This window comes from Rana temporaria, chromosome 4 (assembly GCF_905171775.1).
Source record: "Rana temporaria chromosome 4, aRanTem1.1, whole genome shotgun sequence".
Lineage (NCBI taxonomy): Eukaryota > Metazoa > Chordata > Amphibia > Anura > Ranidae > Rana > Rana temporaria.
Genome location: NC_053492.1, coordinates 201049458 through 201065385, shown reverse-complemented (window position 1 = coordinate 201065385; position 15928 = coordinate 201049458). Strand labels below are relative to the sequence as shown.

Below are 15928 nucleotides of genomic sequence, written 5' to 3'. Positions count from 1 at the left end.
AAAGATACCATGATATTATTTTAAAAGTATCTCTTAACAAGCAGCTTTATGAGGATACCATGGGCGTATGGTTTCCAGCATGTTTTGCACAGTTTGTATAACTTTGGCTGAATCTAACTTGTTATACATTTGTTTTGCAAATAATCTTTAATGTGTTCTTTAGGCTGTGGTCCAAAGCTGAAATTGCCACAGGATGCTATCCAGAAGCAAGCAGATCATTGTAATGATCGAAAGACTGCATCAAAAAGAGTACAGGAACTTAGTGCCGAGCTGTTCTTCTCTGTGTTTGTAAAGGTAAGCCTTGGAGCATTCTGCAGTTTACATCAGAGCATTCAAGTAGTGGCTGAATGGAACAACACAAAGCTTAGAACTAGGGTTGTCCCGATACCACTTTTTTAGGACCGAGTACAAGTACCGATACTTTTTTTCATGTATTCGCCGATACCGAATACCGATACTTTTTTTAAATGTCATGTGACAGTTTTCAAACCACAATACAGACTAAGGATATTTTCTTTAGAATTATGAAGAACTCTAACTCAAGACATTATAAAAGAATAAAAATGAGTAAAAATGAATAAAAATGTTTTATTTGCTTGTCACGCAGTAGTAAAAAACTCAAAGAATTTTCATAGAACATGTTGATAAATACAAAAAAAGTATTCTATTTAGGTATCGGGAGCATTTGCGCGAGTACGAGTACTCCCGCAAATACTCGGTATCGGTCCCGATACCGATACTAGTATCGGTATCTGGACAACCCTACTTAGAACTGTATCTTAATCATACAGTACAGGATGAAGGCATAATATTCATAGACTATGGGTTATAGTCTCGTACCTTCAGGTGATTGGGCACTGAAAAAGCTCTTGAGGATGCTCTTCCACTATAACCTGTGAATCCTCAATTGTTTGCTAGTGTCCAAAGGTGATGGACCTCTTTTCCCTTGCAGAGAAGTTGCTCAGTTAAAAAAAAAAAAAAATCAACTCTTTAATCAATCGGTTCCTTACTGTATTTTCGATATTACATTAGAAGCCATGCTTTCAGGTTGGTTCATCCTCAGTAAAACCTATGGAACTGTACCCAGACCCCATGCTGTTGTGATGTCCTGTAATGTTACTTCAGGAACTGGATCCTTCATGGGCATTTATCTTGGCATCTAGTCAGCCGCAGGTTACTATACAGGTCCAGGGCATCATAATGGTCCCTGAAAACTTTGGGGGTAGGCCTACAGCGATGGGCAAAGCCTAGATCCTTTACAGGGACCAGCAATGTAGACTGGTAAGACAGGGTTGCCCTGTATTCTGATCGTTACTATCATAACTGATACATTGGAATGTATTTCACATCTGTGCAAACTTTTCAAACTTAACCTAGAACGTAACCACTTATTGCCTACAGCCTTGATTAGGCACACAGGCACTCCTTCTATCCTCTTCCACGAGGGAGTTTGTTACAGAATGGTTTGCAACCAGGTTGTAGCGCTATCCCTTGGGGCACACTTACCCTATATTCTGCATGCCACTTCACCAGTAACCCATGGGGAAAAAACACTGTGCAGTATGGCAGAATCTAAGAATAAGGGAGCCGTGGCAAAAGCTAGGCCTAACAGTCGTTTTGTCAGGACCTCAAATGACACTTCACCTCAAAGTCTTCCCTAACAATAGAGCAGGAACACTTCATAGCACATGTCCTTTCACCCAAAGCTACCTATATATTTGGACACAGTAGGTGGCTTATCTATCTGCAGAGGAATTTTATGCATCCATGGCACGATTCCTTAGACGGCTAACGGTTTAATGCAGCCAGTTCTGTTCAGAGATATGTTCTTGTTGAAAACTAAATCTCTTGTTGGGGGGAGGGGGGGTTCTTTGCCACAGGGCTGGGAAAATCAGGGCAGCTTTGGGGGGTCAGGAAGACCTTGAGAGGGTCTGGGAGCCTGAGAAACCTGAGCTGCTAGTGAGTCCTGGGGGCTAGATGGAGTCTGGAAGTGTGAGCAAGCTCAGGGGGGTTGGGAACCTTATTTAAAGGGAAGGAGTGGGCCTATGTAGTGAGGTGCTGCAACGGAGGCTGTGCCTGAAGAGACCAGAGATAAGAGCAGCGGTGCTGCTGGCAAGAGCCAAGTGGCTCGGTATTATCGCTACTTATTCAGAGATCTGCATATTTTTTGTCTGATAACCAGGGGGCTTCTCCTCAAGAGCTTTGCCAGTGTTTAGTCACCTGAAGGTACAACCCTATAACCCATGATCCATGGATACTATGCCTGTGTCCTGTACTGCACTCCAAAATGGGGAGTGTACAGGCAAGTCAAAATTCATCTTGTATATGCATCTATTATCTCTATGAAGTATTTTATAGTATGTTGTTTGGTATGATAAAAATGCACATTTACAATGTGTTTGTTTCATACAGTGTGTTATAGTTTAATTTTTTTATTATTGCCCGTTTCTATGTCTTTCCAGGAAAGTGGCCCATTGGAGTCGGAGGCAATGGTTATGGGGGTGTTAAATGAGTCCTTTGATGTTTTGGTGCTAAGATACGGTGTCCAGAAGCGGATCTATTGTAACGTAAGCATGACCAGTGATTCATTAAATGGAGTACTTGAGAATAGGGCTGAAACAACTAATAGACATACTCGATTATGAAGCATTGTCAACTATTTTCATAATCGATTAGTTGGTTGGCTGATTAGTTGGCCTGCATACAGAATGCATTATTTGTTTACATATCAGGAAATACAGTGAAGCACACTCAATTTTAAAATCGATGCAATTTCTGAACGAAAATCAAATAAGCTGTCCAAAAATGTATTCGATTGAGAAGTTCTCCATTCTGCTTCTTCTAATTTTCCCATCATAGAAAACGAACGGCAATTTGACCCCACTTATGATTAGAAATTCAAACAAACTTTGTTAAAACTAACATTTTCAAAAGATAATTTGTTATTCTTATATGGCCAGCATAAGTGACAGCAGGCACAGGTAGCTTGTATCAAGCTACCTGCCTATGACAAGGGACACTGACATGCATAATATTTATATTACAATCCTTTCTGAAAATCTGAAAAACAGAGTTTCTTTATCGTACACCACGGGACACAGAGCCAATCATTTACAAATTGGGTTGTATGGTCACCAGAGGTGATTGCACACTGGCACAACCAATGAAGACAAGTTCTCCGCCATATAATCCCTCCCCTAAGGCAAGTACTTCAGTTTTTTCGCCAGTGTCTAAGGTATTGGACGTGAGTAGAATGTGCTGAAGGAGGAAGCTCTGCCAAAGAAACCCTTGGAGGGTAAAAAAGCGAAACTTTCGGGTCCATCTAAGACGCCAAAATTTTGCGCCAAAACTGGATGGTATCCGGGCCTCATGGACGAGGTGTCGCCTGTAATGTCTCTCTAGGGCTCTAGGGTCCAGCACTTTCGCTCTATACGCTAAAATTCCTGGCAGAGTCTTTTACAAGGCCCAGGGAACCCAAATCCCTGAAGGTTGGCACACACACCCTGCTGTGATGGGGGAAGATTGGTTCTGCTTGGTAGAAAACCTGCAGCGGGGAAAAGTTAAGCCAGGAAAGAGTCCCAAGTTTAAACTTGAGGACCTTTCCTAATTTTGGCGTAGGTGTCATAATTTCGGCCACCACTGGGGGGAGTAAAGAGCTGAGTTCCACGCACCATGCTCCAGATCAGGAGGTTCTAGCCGTGCCTGCTCGGTACCTTCCTCTCCAGTAATACCTGACGCAGAATCAGCCATTACCTCTATTAAGCGTAGAAGCCTCTCCTGTGTTGCCGGTGCCTGCATATGTCACGGAGGACACTTTGGCAACAGCCTTGAACAACTTAGAAGGGAGAATCGTTGCGTTATTCGCAAAGTCCTCAGAAAAGGACAAAAAACAAAGCAGATCTCCTTCTGTTGTTTTGGATCGCCTTTCAGAGAAATCTGAGGAGGATGAGCAGGGCCGCCATCAGGGGGGTACAGGCAGTACACCTGTAAGGGGCCCAGAGGACCCCAGGGGAAAAGGGGTCCGGAATACAGGGCAACCCTGTCTTACCAGGGCCCCGGGTGGCAACCCCCCCTTTTTTATTTTTTATTTTTTTAATATTTTTTTTTATTAAAGGGCCCAGAGGGCCCCAGATGGCAACCCCCCTCCCCTTTTTTATATAAAAAATAGCATTTTTTTTAGATAATTTTTTTCCTTTTTATTTTTTTATTTAAGGGCCCAGAGGTCCCCAGGGCCCCGGATGGCAACCCCCCCCCCTTTTTTTTTATTTATTTTTTTATAAATTTGAATTTTTTTATTTGTTTATAGAAATAAGGGGGGGTAGCCATCCGGGGCCCTGGGGACCTCTGGGCCCTTTAATAAAAAGGGGTCTTGCTTGTTAGCTTGTTAGCTTTTGAACCCCATGACTTCTTGTTCTTCTGGGCCTGGTTTTCTTTAGCCTTTGTGGCTGGCTGAAATTGCCATGGTCACTGGCTGGAGGTAGATCTTCCAGGATCCGGGGAGAGAGAACGTTTAAAACAATGACGCTTGTTTTTCTTCTTCTCTGGCAACAGAGTAGTCTTACCGCTCGATATCTTTTGGATATATTTTTCCAATACTACTGATCCCTCAGAGTCCTCATTGGGGCCTCATTCTCAGGGCTGCCATCAGGAATTATGGGGCCCCTTACACAGCTTCAGGCATGGGCCCCCTGGAGCAGAGAACCGCGAATTGAGAAGCAGGGGGGTGCTGCCACTAATTGAGAAAATTTAGAAGCAGGGGGGGGGGGGGGGGCCTTTACAAAAAAAAAAAGAAATAAGTAATGATTGGCTCTGTGTCCCGTGGTGTACTCCAAGATTTTTTTTTTTACAGGTAAGATGTTATAAAAATCCTGTTTTTAGTTCTTTTTACATTTTTATATTCCTTTAAATAAAAATAATGTACCAGATTCAACCTCTAATAGGATATAGATCTCTTCTGTCTGTCCTCAGAGTGGATTAGACATTTTGTTCTGTAACCATATAACCGTTTATACTTGCCACTGCATATAGAAATTAAACATTTTTATTTTTTTAAAAACTTTATAATTAAATCGTGCTCCAAGCTTTTTTTTTTTTTAAGGTTTTTGTCCAATTAATCAAAACAATAATCGGCCAATTAATCGATTGTGAAAATAATCGTTGGTTGCAGCCCTATTTGAGAAATTGGCAATAAAATAGTATGGTCTACATCAGTCCTCAAAAATTCCACTCACCTGCTCGCATTTTGCTTGTGGCTGCCTGGGCATGGGGGGGGGGGGGGGAGAACACCGCCAACAGGCAGGTTGTATGGGAGCCATTCTCCCAGCGATAGGAGGGGAAGATAGAGGAGAGTTGCCGCCACGATGATTAGAGCACAGGAAAACGTAAGAATGTGTAAATACGGGACAATTTTAGGAAACCGTGATCACAGGTCTATTGGCTTCAGTGTAAATCACTCAAATAGGAAACATAAGGGGAATACAAAGACACTGAATTTTAAAAGGGACAATTTTCCTAAACTACCAACCTTGCTAGCAGGCAAGAATTAAGATAAAATCTTGGGAACAAAGAACACGGAGGAGAGGTGAGTTTGCTTTAATAGCATATTAAATAAGGGGATTAGCCAATGCATCCCATTAAAGAATACATTTAAAAGAGCGAACAAAAGTCCTGGATGGCTTAACTCCACTGTAAAAATGGATATAAAAGCAAAGAAGGCATTAAAAAAATACAAGGTTGAGGGATCATCATCAGCATCCAGACTTTATAAAGAATACAACAAGAAATGTAAGGGTGCAATTAGGGCGGCCATGATAGAACACGAAAGACACATAGCGGAGGAGAGCAAAAAAAATAAATCACAGGAAAATCTTTAAGTTTGTAAACAGTAAAAAAGGGAGGACAGACCATATTGGCCCCATAAAAAATGAGGAAGGTCATCTGGTTACAAAGGATGGGGAGATGGCGAAGGTATTGAATTTATTCTTTTCCTCAGTCTTCACGAGGGGATCAATGGGGCTTCAGTAACCAAAACTGCATGGTTTATCCTTATGACACATTACAGGAAGCACCTCCATGGTTAAAGGGTCACTAAAGGAAAACAACATTTTTGCTGAAATGACTGTTTACAGGGTATAGAGACATAAAAGTTAACTGATTCCTTTTAAAAATGATTACAAATAGATAAAAAGCAATCATATAATGTGCCTGCAGGTTAGTTTCACTTTTAAACTGGTTTCATGTTCCTGTGAACTAGAGAGACACACAGAACAAAAACAAATCCAGGGCAGTGTTTTGTTTTTAAAATGAATCTGATTGGTTCTGTTAAGTTTTAGACACACAGTAATGACCGCTTAGACCACAGTGAAAAGCTCCCAGTACTGTGGTTATAAGGAAACAGACAACCAGGAAGTGTGGAGATCACAGCAGAATTACAGCAACTTCAAAGCAAAAACGAACAATAAGGACATGAAACCAATACTGCAGTAAGGTAAAGGAAGCTATTTAGCTAAAAAAAAAAATTCCTTTAGTGATCCTTTAACAGAAAAAATTTAAATTAGACTTGGGAAACTTTAACATTTAATAAATCATCGGGACCAGATGGCTTGCATCCAAGGGTACTTGGGGAACTCGGTCAATTAATTGCCAGACCATTGTTCCTAATTTTTACTGAGTCTACTGACTGGAATGATACCAGCTGATTGGAGAAAAGCCATTGTAGCACCAATATTTAAAAAGGCCCAAAATACATCCCTGGGAATTAGACCATTTAGTCTAACATCAATAGTATGCAAGCTCTTGGAGGGGATGATAAGGGACTATATACAAGATTTTAGTAATGAGAACGGTATCATTAGCAGTAATCAGCATGGATTGATGAAGAATCGTTCTTGCCAAACCAATCTATTATGCTTCTGTGAGGAGGTGAGTTGCCATCTAGATAAAGGAAGGCCCGTAGACGTGGTGTATCTGGATTTTGCAAAACCATTTGACACAGTTCCCCATAAACGTTTACTGTACAAAATAAGGTCCGTTGGCATGGACCATAGGGGGTGAGTACATGGATTGGAAACTGGCTACAAAGGCGATTTTCAGAGGGTGGTGATGAATGGGGGGAGTACTTGGAATGGTGTGGGTGGGTGGTAGGGTCCCACAGGGTTCTGTTCTGGGACCAATTTTATTTATTTTGTTCATAAATGACCTGGAGAATGGGGTAAACAGTTCAATCTCTGTATTTGCGGACAATGCACAGCCAAGTAGGGCAATAACTTCTCTGCAGGATGTAGAAACCTTGCAAAAAGATCTGAACAAATCAATGGGGGTGGGCAACTACATGGCAAATGAGGTTTAATGTAGAATTTTTTTAAATAATGCATTTGGGTTGCAAAATATAAATGCAATCTATACTCCGGGGTCGGGGGGGGGAACCTCTGGGGGGAATCTAGAATGGAAAAAGAACCTGTGGGTCCAAGTAGTAGATGGGCTCAGCAATGACATACAATGCCAAGCTCCTGCTAACAAAGCAAACAGAATATTGGCATGCATTAAAAAGGGCATGAACTCCAGAGACAAAACTATAATTCTCTTGCTCTACAAAACTCTGGTCCGGCCGCACCTAGAGTATGCTGTCCAGTTCTGGGCACCAGTCCTCAGGAAGGATTTACTGGAAATGGAGCGAGTACAAAGAAGGGCAACAAAGCTAATCGAGTCTGGAGGATATTGGTCATGAGGAAAGGTTGGGAGCACTAAACTTATTTTCTCTGGAGAAGAGACGCTTGAGAGGGGATATGATTTCATTTTACAAATATCATACTGGTGACCCCACGATAGGGATTAAACTTTTAGTTGAAGGGAGTTTAACAAGACACGTGGCCACTCATTAAAATTAGAAGAAAGGCAGTTTAACCTTAAACTACTTAGAGAGTTCTTTACTGTAAGAGCGGCAAGGATGTGGAATTCCCTTCCACAGGCAGTGGTCTCAGTGGGGAGCATCGATAGTTTAGTTTAAAAAAAACTATTAGATAAGCACCTGAATGGCCACAACATACAGGGATATACAATGTAATACTGACATATAATCACACATACACAGGTTGGACTTGATGGACTTTTTTTCAACCACAACTACTATGTAACAGCTTTAATTTCAAAAGCTGTGTATTCCCCGCCACACGCTGTCACATACAGCTCTTCCTCTTAGTCCGAGCACTTTGATAGATCATCCGTCCAATCCTGGGACAGGGAATTTGTCTATCAATGTTCCCCCGGACAATGGGGAGGGGCTGTATTTGACGGTGCGTGGCGTGGAACACACAGCTATTGAAATTAAAGCCATTATGTTCCAGGCACTCTGATCATCAGGGCGGCGGCTCTCCTCTCTTCCCCTGCGCACGTAGGCTGCATGGTGACACAGGCTACATTTGCGGACATGGGCAGGCTGCATTGGTGGGCACGGATAATGTTATTTTTATAACGTTATTCTGCATAAAACATTTCTGTGTAATTTCATGAGTTCATTTATGAGGGTGTGGTTAGGGGCAGGGCAGGGTTTGGGTGGGGCAGCTGTTGGCAAGTAACCCTTTAGACCTGGGTAGTAGCTCAGGATTTGAAATGTTGAGCCCTGGTCTACATAGTAGGATTTGTTCATAATACTCGAAAGACCTGAGTTTGGTTATGGCAACTGAAACAATACTTATTTTCTTGTGCATTTAAAAAAAAAAAATAAGCTGTATATGCTAGTTATGGGCAACTCAGGCAATTATTCCATCAGGCATGTTTATACATAAGATCTGTTGTGGCATGCTGCCTAGGCTATGTGAAGCCTAATCACATTGCTGATGTGTCTTCCAGGCCCTGCCTCTAGTGAGTTCACATTTCCAGCAAGTGGGTAAGAAGCCAGAGCTGACTCTGTTGTGGAAACCAGAACAAGATGGAGATGAACCAGTGCCACAGGTAAATATGACTATGCTACAAATTAATCACAGTGAAGCTAGGGGTATTTTGTGAGATCTGTACCATAATACTTGTTTGTTAAAATAAACAAACTTTTTATTAGATTTGTTCAACAGTTATATTCTGTGAATTAAGTCCTTTTGCAAACATCAGAATTTCTTAGTGGTAGTTAATAAGTAAATTAGTGTGACTCTTGCAGTTTATCACTCCAGCCTTTGACCCTTTGCATAATAAATGGCATGGTAAAGTGCAGCGATAACCGTGTGTGTTACAAGCGGGAGATCCCACATATGAGGTGTGTTGTGGGCGTTTGTTTTTTTTGTGTGTGTTGTTTTTTTTTTTTTTTTTTTTTTTAAGTATCCATCGATTGTGATAGAATGTTAAACCTTAGTCTGAAATTTTACTTTTTCTGCAGCATATGAATGGAGTATTCACTTTCTGAAAATACTTTTGTGGTGCTTACATTCTCCCGGTTCTTTCCCTAAGTGAATAACTTGCAAAGTGCTGACTGTGAAACTATTGGTTGCACTGTCCTCAGTGGGAGGGGGGCCACATTTAAATTTGTTGCTCTAGCTGTCCTTTACTGCAGCTGTGCAGACTACTGCCTCGTTTCCACTGAGCGGTTCGGTTCGCTATTTTGGGTGTTTCCATTATGAAAGTGTGCCATTGAACCGTACCGGACCATTCTGGGTCTTGCTTCAGATGTGGGGCCATAGAAAGTGGAACGGTTCCATTAGGGGAGGAGATGCAATACATTCCACTGATTGGTGGACGGGCTAGGCATTTTTTCTAAATCCTGTATGGTCCCGAACGGTCCGATTTGCAGTGGAAATGCTCACGAGAATAGACCGGTCCATTCTAAACCGTTCCAAACTAACTGACCCGAACCGTTCCGTTCAGTGGAAACAAGGCATACTACTCCTGCCAGAGTCTCCTTCCATGTTTCTCACTACTCATGCATGTGCCTTTGTCAGTTGCATGAGTGGTGATCCTGGCCATTTCCTGTCTGGAAATGGACTGACTGGCCTAAAGGACAACATAGTGTTCAAAGACCCCATTGGATAAAAGGCTGGAAGCACTTTCTAAGAGTCTATTACCCCTCGCATGACCTTCCCTACAACCTGCTATTGCGACCAATCCTGGACCTCACTGTCTTCTAATGCCTATGCAGAAGGAGTACATCTGAATTGTTACAACCTCCGTAAAACCTTAGAAGCCATACTCTGACCCCAGGCTGTGGGGACTGCACTTTAAAGTAATGTTGCTTTAGGCACTGTATGCATCGCTATGGAACCCAGTGCCTTAAGAGCCTTTTAAGTGTATGCCCACCATGATGGCCGAACCTTGGTCTTTATATACAGTTCACATAACCGTCTAAACGTCCCAAACCTGGAGCTAAAGTTCAGCCACTTGAGCATAGGAGAGGAGTCTCATGTGGGTGTCAAGGTGGTTATAATCACACTACTGATGCACACTATGCTACTTTCACCTTTTATATGGTAATCAGGCGCATCCTCCCACCCTTTCATTACAAGAATTTATTGCAGGATGGTGTACACCTGGGTTTATTGCCTACTCCTTCCAGACATGCTTAACCTATCTCCCACACTCTACTCAGTGAGTACCTCACAGGGAAATACCCTTACTCATAGAGATGGTGGAGACCACACCAAAGGGAGGCAATTCTAAACAGATAAACATTTGCTCTGCTGAAGACCCATAGAACACTCAGAGTGATAATCCATTGAGTAAAGGTTTTAAAGTAGAATTCAAGTCAACTGTCATTCCAGATAGCGTGTCACCTGGATGCCCTAAGCCCATCCCCATTCTCAGATATTGGCACCCTTGGTTCCCCTCCTCAGAATGATGGGATATCTGGATGACCACCTCCTGAAGGATTCATCTCCCTTACAACACTCTCAGCAAATGTCCAAAAGACAGTTGAGGTGCTTCAGACCTTTGGCTGGGTGATCAACTTAAAAAAAAAAAATCTGCTCTCCAGATCTGCCTGCACCTCAAGTACCTGGGTCTAAATCTGGAGACATGTCAGACAAAGGTCTTTCTTCCAGAAAAAGTTCTCTAAGAGCTCAACCAAAATGGCTAATAACCAAATAAAAATCCAAAGTGTTATTTGTTAGGAATCTGCAACAAAGTTTGTTAAAATCTCTGCAGTGTACATAGATAATCCAAAGGGGACTGTTTCTTTTTCATACATCATGGGACACAGAGTCAGGCTACTATTAGGTGAATGGACACTTGTAGACCAAAAGTCTTTAGACAGGAAGAGATTCCCTATATAATCCCTCCCATACAGGAAGCACATCCGTTTTTTTACCAGTGTCTGCAAGGTGGATGGCATAGTTGGTTTGTGCTCTTGATGAATCAAGGGATTGACTGATCAGATCCATTTGACACAGGCTATATGTTTAGATAAATGGTACCCAAACCTTGCAAAGAAGACTCAAGATCCTGCAAGGCTTTGCCTGTAATGTGGCCTCTGGGCGCTGGTCCCTCCGAAGTGGAATCCTGGACACTACAGCGCTAAGGTATTCCTTCAGGGTGCTGTACATGTCCAAGGGAGTGCACCCTAAACATGAAGAGAGTACCCAGTCCTTGAAGGTCCTCAAGTGACAGGAACCTGCCGTGAAGGGTGAAGATTCGGCCCTTAGTTTCTAAGTGTCTCTACGCCAGGATGAGTAAGTGAAACCCCTTTATTATTATGGGGTGTCCCAGTGATTGTAACAATCATTCAAGCTAGCTAAAGGCTGGACACCTGTGTGCAGTGACCATATGGGGGAGTTTTTGACTAGCTGTGGGTGTTTTCAAAGTGTACCTTTTTTGTTTTTGCTTGTCTGGCTTTTTTTTTACCTGTATGATGGTGCGCCAGTTTGCCTTTGTTCCCAGGGCGCACGTGTGTTGCAAGAGTGCCGCCATGCTCAGCAGTTTGTTTGGCGGCCATAGCACACATGCATTCGCAGAAGTGGTGCATTCGCGAAAGAGCCATCGGACTTGGCAGTTTTTTGGGGGACCATGGCTCGCATGCTTTTGCAAAAGGTGCGTTCACAAAAACACTGCTGGACTTGTCAGTTTTATTGGCGGCCATGCCGCAGTGGCACAGTAACCTTTATTCTGGCGGACAAAGAAAAAAGCCCTGGCTTCAAAATTCTTCTAAACCAAGCCCTCCTTTTGAGGAGACGCCCCTACTCCATCTAGTGGGGGGAAGGCTTCTACGGTTTATGGACGTTTGAAGAACAATAATTCAGGACAAGTGAGTCACCTCAATTATATCCCACGCTTACAAGCTGGAGTTGCGGGGGGTTCTCTCGGATTCTCCAAAAATAAATTTCTTGCTTCAGGCACTACATCATTGGTTTATCAAGGAGTGATTATACAGGTTCCTGTATCTGCAAGAGCGAACCTGTTTTATGGTTTAAAAACCAAACAGGGTCACAAAGCCCTTTTTTGGACCCAAGATCCCTGAACCAGTATATACTAATCCAGTCCTTTTCGGATGAAGTCTGTCCTCTCAGTTTTAGCCTCGCTCCAGATGGGAGACTTTTTAGCCTCCATCGATATAAAATTTGCGTATTTACGTGTATCTCTTTTAGCCTCATCAGAGATTCCTGCGATTTTCAGTAGAGGAATGTCATATTCTGTTTGTGGCTTGCTACAGCTCCCCGGGTGTTCACAAAGGTCCTAGCACCAGTACTGGGTCTTTTAAGGGCCCAAGGTATCCTAGTGCTCGGGTATCAGGATGACCTCCTGCTCAGAGATCACTCATTACAAGCTCTAGAACAGAGCATAATATACACAGTGAGGTATTTGAAAAGCTTAGGCTGGATCATAAATATCGAAAAGTCAGCCTTGAAACCAGCTCAAGGTCTAAAGTATTTGGGTCTGATCCTAGACATGGTCCAAGCAAGAGTATTCTTGCCACCTGTAAGGATCTGTGCCCTGAAGGATCAGGTGCATCAGATAAGGGGCACCAGACAACCCTTCATTCGGCTCTGTATGAGTCTTCTAGGGAGGATGGCATCCTCTTTTGAGGCAGTGCCCTATGCCTAGTTCCATTCCAGGCCTCTACAACAAGACATTATGTTGGCTGAGAACAGGGGAGGATGTAATGGAACTCAGGATTCGGTGAAGTGGCCGGCAGATGAGTCTGCTTCCGAGCAATCTGGACAAAGGGAGATCCAGTTGATGTATGCCTCTAATTCGCAGAGGCTTTCATCCTAACTCTGACCAAAATGTTTTTTTTGCTTTTAAGTTGCCTCTTCAAAAAGCAGAGGTGACTGAGCCCCTCTGGTCCTCTTGGGATCAGGAGAGGACAAGCCCTGGATTATCCAATGTACTTATCTCCTCAGGCACGCTTAAACCTAAACTGGTGGTTGCAGGATCAGAACCTATGAAAGGGAAAATCCTTTCTCCTGGTAACTTGGAAAGTACTGACTACAGATGCAAGTCTCTTAGGTGGGGGAGCGATCCTTGAAGGAATCACAGCTCAGGGAAGATGGTCAAGGACAGAACAGATCCTGCCCATCAATCTCCTGTAATTACGGGCCCTATGGTCCTGGATGTGGTGCTTCAGAACTACCCTATCAGGGTTCAGTCCGACAATGCCACTGTAGTGGCCTATATAAACCACCAAGGTGGTGGTACCAGGAAGTCATTCAGCTCTGAAGGAGGTGAACCACATACTAGCCTGGGCAGAGGGACATGTGCCAATTATACCGGCAGTCCATATCCTGGGAGTAGAGAACTGGAAGGCAGATTATCTCAGCCACCAGAAGACCTGCACAGGGGAATGGCCCCTACACCGAGGTGTTCCAAGAAATTTGCCAGCATTGGGGATGGCCAGAGGTCGACTTACTGGCATACAGGTTCATCAACAACTACAGCAGTTTGTGTCCCAGACAAGCGATCCTCTGGCAACTGGAGCAGATGCTCTGGTAGTTCCATGGAGCCAATAGTCCCTGGTTTATGCTTTTCCTCTGATCCCTCTCCTTCCACATTTTGTTGCGCAGGATTCGGGGGCCGGCGGGGGGTTCCAGTCACTCTGGTGGCACCGGCCTGGCCCAGAAGGCCCTGGTTCCTGGAGATTGTAAGACTGACAATAGACGGGCCATGGACGCTTCCACGTCGCCCCTTCAGTATTCTTACAAAGGTCATTAGCATCTCATTCGTTAGTCCGAACCTTTATGCAGGGGGCAAGTTTCTTGCTTCCCCCCCATTAGGTCACCTATGTGTCCTTGGGACTAGAACTTGGTGCTGTCTGTGTTACAGAAGCAACCATTTGAACCTATTAAATTCCATTAGACTTGCTGTTATGCAAGCTAGCATTCCTGATGGCTATCACCTCGGCTAGAAGGGTGTCGGCCATTTCATACAGGGAACCGTACTTGATCCTTCAACACGACAGGGTCGTGTTTACGATCTGTTCCATCCTTTTTGCCAAAAGTGGCGTTGGCCTTTTATTTAAATCGGGACATTATTTTTTGCCTTTTTTTTTTTTTTTCTACGTTGTCCGGGCAGTCGAGGTTTATTTGTCTAGATCTGTGGAGATCCGAGGATCAGACGCCTTCTTTTTTGTTTTACAAAAGGGACCCAATAGGGCAGGGATATGCAATAAGCGGACCTCCAGCTGTTGCAGAACTACACTTCCCATGAGGCATAGCAATACTCTGACAGCCACAAGCATGACACCCAGAGGCAGAGGCATGATGAGACTTGTAGTTTTGCAACAGCTGGAGGTCTTCTAATTGCATATCTCTGCAATAGGGGATCACTTCCTGTCTAAAGACTTTTGGTCTACCAGCGTCCATTTACCTGGAGATGGCCTATAACCCAGCAGAACATTAGCCTGACTCTGTGTCCCATGATGTATTTAAAGAAAAGGATTTTAAAGGCAAGTATGATGAAAAAATAAAAAAAAATTCTTTCTCTCCACAAAAGTGGTGTTACTACTTAATTTTACACTGAGACTTTTAAAGCATCCCCTATAAAAATGTATTTGCTCAACGCAACATATTTTATATTTTATCAAACATCTGGTATTATATTGTGCGTGTGTGTGTTACAAACGATGGTGTGTTTTTTTTTCCCTGAAATATGGCATTTGATAAACTGCTGGACAAATATTGTGTGATGTAAAAAAAATCAGCCGCCATTTTTTCTCTAGGGCCTAGTGGTTAATGCAAGATTAAGAAAATATGATTTTTCACTTTTCCTGAAATTATTTTCTTGGAAAACATTGACACTGGTCCATCCCCTCTGTTCTTATGATCCACTCCTACTATTGCTTGCCACTTAAATGGGGCATTGGCAAAAATTACAAATCCCACTAGGGGCAGAGTGGCTGAAAGGGACTAGTTGTAATAGCTGGGCAGATGGTGGCAAAAGCCACAGAGTAGACATATAGTTTGGCTCTATGCTCCCTTATTGTGAGAGCTCTCAGAAGGGCCAAGGTGCAGAGTCTACTGTACTGCCTGGTCTTCATCAGATCTCCTAGAGGTAGAGAGGTTACTGCAGGCAATTCCCAAATTAGTCTTCTGACTCACCCTAGCAAGCCAAATCTGAGAGCAATTGAAAGTTCCTTGCAGCACTGGGGCACTAGATTCACTAGGCAGCAGTAAACACAGGAGTGTTGGCAGGAGTTGATGAGAACACAGACGATGAACACGCTGTGATTGCATAGGTGCTGATAAGTCTGGCTGGAACACTCAGAGAAATGCACAGAATGCAGAAAAGCAGGAAATTGGCTGAAGTGCAGACTGGATGCTGATGGGGTCACTGGATTTGGGTATAGATTGATCCCTGGGATGACATGGCTGGATGCAGGCTTGGAAACCAGATTCAAAGCTATAATCGGTGATGACACTGGGAAAATCTAGGGATCCCTGGAAGCACAGAGGAGCTGGGTACAGACTGAACTGAAGCATTAGAAGTCATAGAAACACTGGGAGGTGCACAAAAACACTTG

General features: G+C 43.3%; 1 protein-coding gene across 8 annotated transcripts in view; it reads left to right on the top strand.

Annotated features, from left to right (window-relative positions):
* The window catches only part of DIS3L2 (DIS3 like 3'-5' exoribonuclease 2), a 727039-nt gene that overhangs the window by 708090 nt on the left and 3021 nt on the right, over window positions 1–15928 (top strand). For all 8 annotated transcript variants that reach the window (XM_040349688.1, XM_040349693.1, XM_040349695.1 and 5 more), the window contains 3 exons: window positions 164–294; window positions 2463–2567; window positions 8848–8949. In XM_040349688.1, the coding sequence (XP_040205622.1) occupies window positions 164–294; window positions 2463–2567; window positions 8848–8949 (338 nt within the window). The remainder of the gene's footprint in view (window positions 1–163; window positions 295–2462; window positions 2568–8847; window positions 8950–15928) is intronic.